This window comes from Rhipicephalus microplus, unplaced genomic scaffold (genome assembly GCF_043290135.1).
Source record: "Rhipicephalus microplus isolate Deutch F79 unplaced genomic scaffold, USDA_Rmic scaffold_12, whole genome shotgun sequence".
NCBI lineage: Eukaryota > Metazoa > Arthropoda > Arachnida > Ixodida > Ixodidae > Rhipicephalus > Rhipicephalus microplus.
This window is the reverse complement of record NW_027464585.1, coordinates 48,186,925-48,193,387: the sequence shown is the minus strand read 5'-3', so window position 1 is coordinate 48,193,387 and position 6,463 is coordinate 48,186,925. Positions and strand designations below refer to the sequence as shown.

Genomic DNA, 6,463 nt, shown 5'->3' with positions numbered 1-6,463 from the left:
TAGCACTGAGAGGGAAAGTACAGGAATTCAGAGTGTCGCTGCAGAACAGGTACTCGGCTCTTAGTGAGGAAACCAACCTTAGCGAAGATACAATGAATGATAATCTGACGAGTATCATTACGGAGTGTGCAGTGGAAGTTGGAGGCACGGTAGTTAGACAGGACACTGGCAAGCTTTCCCAGGAAACGAAGAATCTCATTAAGAAGCGTCAAATCATGAAATTCTCAAGTACAACAGACAAAATAGAACTGGCAGAGCTTTCGAAGTTGATTAATAGACGTAAAGTATGCGATGTAAGAAGGTATAACATGGAGAGAATTGAACACGCTCTGAAAAACGGAGGAAGCGTCATAACAGTGAAGAGGAAACTTGGGAAAGGCAAAAGTCGAATGTATGCACTAAGGGACAAAGAAGGCAAAATAACTACCAATATGAATAGGATAGTTAAAATAGCGGAGGAGTTTTAGAGAGATCTGTACAGTAGCCGGGACAACCACGACCTTAATACTATAAGATCTAGCAGTAACCCAGATGACACCCCACCAATAATGATAGAAGAAGTCAGAAAAGCCTTGGAGAGCATGCAAAGAGGCAAAGCCGCTGGCGAGGATCAGGTAACATCAGATCTACTGAAAGATGGTGGACAGATTGTGTTAGAAAAACTAGCCACCCTGTTTACGAGGTGTCTCCTGACGGGAAGGGTACCAGAGTCGTGGAAGAACGCTAATATCATCTTAATACATAAGGAAGGAGATGACAAGGACTTGAAGAATTACAGGCCGATCAGCTTGCTCTCTGTAGTATACAAGCTATTTACAAAGGTAATTGCTAACAGAGTAAAGAAAACATTAGAATTCAATCAACCAAAGGAACAAGCAGGATTTCGAACAGGCTACTCAACAATTGACCACATTCATACTATCAATCAGGTAATAGAGAAATGCTCAGAGTATAAACAACCACTATACATAGCCTTCATAGATTACGAGAAGGCGTTTGATTCAGTAGAAATATCAGCCGTCATGCAGACACTGCGGAATCAGGGCGTAGATGAAGTATATATAAACATTCTGGAAGAAATCTACAGGGGATCAACTGCTACCATAGTGCTTCATAAAGAAAGCAACAGAATACCAATCAAAAAGGGTGTAAGGCAGGGGGACACAATCTCCTCAATGCTATTTACCGCGTGCTTACAGGAGGTTTTCAGAAGCCTAGAATGGGAACAGTTAGGGATAAGAGTTAATGGAGAATACCTTAGTAACCTGCGCTTCGCCGATGACATGGCGTTGCTGAGTAACTCCGGGGACGAATTGCAACTCATGATTAAGGAGTTAGACAAGGAGAGCAGAAAGGTTGGTCTTAGAATGAATCTGCAGAAAACAAAAGTAATGTACAACAACCTCGGAAAAGAGCAGCGCTTCGAGATAGGTAATAGTGCACTTCAAGTTGTAAAAGACTATGTTTACTTAGGGCAGGTAGTAACCGCGCAGCCGAACCACGAGATTGAAGTAACTAGAAGAATAAGAATGGGGTGGAGCACATTCGGCAAGCACTCTCAAATTATGACAGGTAGATTGCCACTATCTCTCAAGAGGAAGGTATATAACAGCTGTATCTTGCCGGTACTTAGCTACGGAGCAGAAACCTGGAGACTCACAAAGAGGGTTCAGCTTAAATTGAGGACGACGCAGCGAGCAATGGAAAGAAAAATGGTAGGTGTAACCTTAAGAGACAAGAAGAGAGCAGAGTGGATTAGGGGACAAACGGGGGTTAAGGATATCATAGTTGAAATAAAGAAGAGGAAATGGACATGGGCCGGGCATGTAGCGCGTAGACATGATAACCGCTGGTCATTAAGGGTAACTAACTGGATACCCAGAGAAGGGAAGCGGGTTAGGGGGAGACAGAAGGTTAGGTGGGCAGATGAGATTAAGAAGTTTGCGTGTATAAATTGGCAGCAGCAAGCACAGGACCGGGTTAACTGGCGGAACATGGGAGAGGCCTTTGTCCTGCAGTGGACGTAGTCAGGCTGATGATGATGATGATGATGTTTGACTAAAGAGAGGTTGAGCCCAGTCCACTTCCCTCTCATTTGGCCTCTAATCCTTGTAGGTACATCATGAATAATAAGGGTGACAGGGGACACCCCTGCCTAAGCCCCCGTTCACACTACCGATTGCAGCGCCACAAGTGGATTGACCCTCTTCGGGCTTCACTTTTAATGCATTGGTGCTGCGGCCGTTCCGGGCACTCCCCTTGTTCTAGTACGCTCTAACAGTCGTAAGGGACTTTGAACTCGGCCTTTAAAATCGGCAATTTAGGCGTTCGCTACCAATTTCAGAGGCTATGCCTTGTATCGAAAGAGTTCCCTGCTGAATGACGGCCTAGGAGGATATATATAAAAAAATTGCAATTTTTTTATATATATCCTCCTAGATGACGGCGTCACTTACGTAGAGTTAATTATAATTATTTTTACGCTTTTTCAATTTTTGCGTTATTTTTGTTGCATATAAATTTCAAAAACATAAAAATCTATTTGAAGACACCCCTACTTAAGTGGCGCCACCACCATAGTTCCGACGACAGCCGCTTTTCAAGCGACCACCGAAAATCCGGCAGGTAAGGGCTAAGAGGCTATGGTAGGTGGTCTGTGCTATGGTCTGACCACTGGTCCGTTCAGGTGTGCGAGATGTCCGCAGCACCGCTGCAGTTTGTGCCTTTCTCGTCGAGCATGGACGGCACCTTCTGGAGTGAACTGAGCAGGCGGAAACTGGTGCAATATCGGCTTGGCGAGGGACCCTTCGACGTCGGCGCCGCGTACAGCTGCGGTTCGGCCGCCGGCTTGCCTGCACTGGCGAACCTCGACATCGGATCTTTCGGGCACGCCAGTGGAGGCATCAGGACCCCAGGTAGTATTGGATATCGTGCGGGGTGCTTCTTCGGCAATTGAACCGCTACAAGCTCCCGTGTGCTTGCTCGTACACGCACGTACCTGTAAATAGGACCCCGCCGACCAGCCACCGTCGCTTGCACGGCCCCACCCGCAATAAGCACAAACGACCAAAATTCCAAATAATGAATGCTTATGCGGGGTCCCATTTACAGGTCACGCTTAATTCGCTCCAACTGCGACGATAAAGCAGCCTTCCAGGCGTATATAGCTGTAGCATGTCCGACGTACACCGATTAGCCAGCCCTGTGACGTTTATTCGTCACATGTACACGAGTCCGAGCGATATGTCTTGTGCTCACACAGCTAGGGGAAGCGTAGCGTCCCCGCCGTGGCACGTGGTCGACGCGGCACGATCAGCTGTGGAAATCAAAAGGGGGGGGGGGGGGCGCAGCGCCTGCTGCGACTCTATTCAGTTTTCCCCGTCGTCCCTAATACTGAGCCGCGATAACTTAATTGCACTGCTTCGCACATAGCAAGAGAACGGGCCCAGACTTCTGTAACGCGTGGTTCATTGCGTTAATTACGTCGCACACACTCACGAAAAATGTCATCGCGCTCTCGAAATGCACGGCGGACGACGCGTCGTTGATTCCCTAACTTTGAGACACGATCTCTTATTTGCACAGCAGCGCTCTCAGCAAGAGAACGCGCCCCGACTTCTGGAACCTGTTTTACGTTCATTTTGTTAATTAAAACGACCAACGTAGCTCACGCACTCGCAAAATGCACCGCGGACGACATCAACCCTCACGGAGAAGCCCAACTACAGGGGCAAATTTATCCAATAAATTTAATGGCAATCAGGCAACAACCACCTCAAAGTCTGGCAACTGTTTTATGCAACGCCAAACGGATGGCATTAGAAGTCATGTAAATGTGAAGAAAGGAAAGTGGATGGAAAGATAACTTGCCGTGGGCAGAGACCGAACCTGTGACCTTTGAATTACGCGTGCGTTGACAGTGGCGTAGCCACAGGGTTGGGGGGTTGGGAGGGTTCAAACTTCTCCCGAAATTTTTCGTCCCCCCCCCCCCCACCTGCCATTTACTCACCTTTTTTTTTTTCGGCGCTTCGCGCTGACATTATTTAAAAACTAAGCGCTGCTACTAACACAATATCATTGCTGGGTGCTTTTACAATAAATAATGTCTGCATACGGAAAAACGTGTCGCGGTGTTTCTCGAGGCTTATAATTCTGTTAGATTTTCGGCAGGAATCTCGACCGCGAGTGTGGCGGCGATGGGATTAATGCTGAAGAGGTGGTCTTACTTGTACACGCCGGAACAGATCTCGCCAGAGTCGATCGCTGCGATAATTTTCAGTAGGGACAAGTTCCTTTCAGTTGAAATAGTCAGACACATGTACTGCAGTTCCAAGGTCTGATTGGCCAGGTTTAAGCATAATACAGTGTGACTCTTTGTACGAGTGTTGAGATATACTCAAGTAAAAGAATAACATTTTTATTTAATCTTTGCACGTTCTGATAACATTTGAACACACACAGTTGCGACAGAATATTTTCTTTATACACCTAACTCGGCTTGTATGCGAGTGTACAATATATTTATACATATTTTACCAATGCCCTAACGTCTAAGGAACTCCGAAGTGTTGTTCAGTGTCGAAGATGCAGCACAGGCAAATGTGGAGGCTAATCACAGCCTTAGAAGGGCCTATTAAAATACTCATCATGTAACTTAGGTTCATGAATAAAAAGATGGTGGTGATCAGGTGACCTAAAGCAGCGTAATGAGAAATTCAGTGTGGGCAGCTGTCATGAGCACAAGTTTTATTGTTCAGCACTGTGGCAAGCAGTGCAAGAATAAGGAACATAAAGCTGAAAAAATATATGACAAATTATATACACTTATTCGCTTCATCTGTTCGGTTCTTTACATTGACATGACTAGAAGGGCACACTGAGCAAATTCTGCAACTAGCGACATGATGCACAAGAAATGCACAGAATAGAGAAACATGGGTGTGCGTGTTATCATGTGAAATTACGAGCAATATACATATTAACCATATTTTTTTACAAGAAATGAAAAAACTTTGTGCAAGCAATGTCTCTCGCCGCACACAGATACATTACAGCGGAATACTGTTGACTATCTTTTTGAATTGACACAAAGGTTGTCCTGCGCATTGCTTGTCACATTATTGCCCCATATGTTACCTAAAGTTTGCTAGGATTGCCACATGAAAATTTGGGTTGTTGCATTGTCGTTCACACCTTTCAAATCTGCTAATCGCGTCTGCAAGTGAAAGGTGCCACTGAAAAGCAAGGAGCAGGCATCGCGAGAGAACGGAATCACTCTGCCATGCTGTCAAAGTGATTTTCACCAACATGTCTCATACAGTTGAACTTGCTTCCTTACATGTGTACGAAAAGTAGTGCATACTAATTTTACCAAAACTGTCTTTTTTACTACCCGCCAGGGTGGTACAGTGGTTATGGTGCGCTATTGCTGACCCGCAGGTTGGAGGATCGGATTCCTGTCGAATTGTCAATGTAGGCGAAAATGCCTGAGGCCCATGCACTTTGATTTAGGTGCATGTTGAAGAAGAAAAGTGGTAAAATTTTCTTAGCATGCCACTACGGCGTCTCTCGTAGTTATATCGTGGTTTTTAGATGTTCATCATCATCAGCCTGACTACGTCCACTGCAGGACAAAGGCCTCTCCCATGTTCTGCGCCAGTCAACTCGGTCCTGTGCTTGCTGCTGCCACTTTATACCCACAAACTTCTTAATCTTATCTGCCCACCTAACTCTCTGTCTACCCTTTATTCACTTCCTTTCTCTGGGAATCCATTCAGTTACTTTTTAAGACCAGCGGTTATCCTGCCAACGCCCTACATGCCCGGCCCATGTCCACTTCCTCTTCTTGACTTCAACTATGATACCCTTAACCCCGGTTTATTCTCTGATCCACTCTGCTCTCTTCTTGTCCCTTAAGGTTACGTCTATCATTTTCCTTTGCATCACTCACTGCATCATCCTCAATTTAAACAACCCTTTTTGTAAGTCTCCAGGTTTCTGTTGGATAGCTAAGTACCGGCAAGATGCAGCTGTTGTATACTTTCCTCTTGAGGCATAGTGGCAATCTACCAGCCATGATTTCAGAGTGCTTGTCAAATGAGCTCCACCCCATTCCTATCCTTCTAGTCACTTCAATCTCGTGGCTTGGTTCCGTGGTTATTACCTGTCCTAAGTAGATGTAGTCTTTTACAACTTCAAGTGCACTATTACCTATCTCGAACCGCTGTTCCCTTCCGAGGTTGTTGTACATTACTTTCATTTTGTGCAGATTAATTTTAAGACCTACCTTTCTGCTCTCCTCGTCTCACTCCATGATCATCACTTGCAATTCGTCGCCTGAGTTTCTCAGCAATGCAATGTCACCGGCGAAGCATAGGTTACTACGGTACTCTCCATTAACTTTTATCCCCAACTGTTCCCACCTCCTGTAAGCACGCAGTAAATAGCATTGGGTAGATTGTAT

General features: G+C 45.5%; 1 protein-coding gene across 2 annotated transcripts in view; it reads left to right on the top strand.

Moving 5' to 3' along the window:
- Positions 1-2,535: 2,535 nt before the first annotated feature.
- Atg7 (Autophagy-related 7) overlaps positions 2,536-6,463 on the top strand; it is a 73,504-nt gene continuing 69,576 nt past the window's right edge. Inside the window, exons 1-2 of one of the 2 annotated variants that reach the window (XM_037418133.2) lie at positions 2,536-2,625; positions 2,687-2,915. In XM_037418133.2, coding sequence (XP_037274030.1) covers positions 2,696-2,915 — 220 coding nt within the window. In that variant the 5' untranslated portion in view covers positions 2,536-2,625; positions 2,687-2,695. The other variant, XM_075882545.1, reaches the window with a different exon arrangement.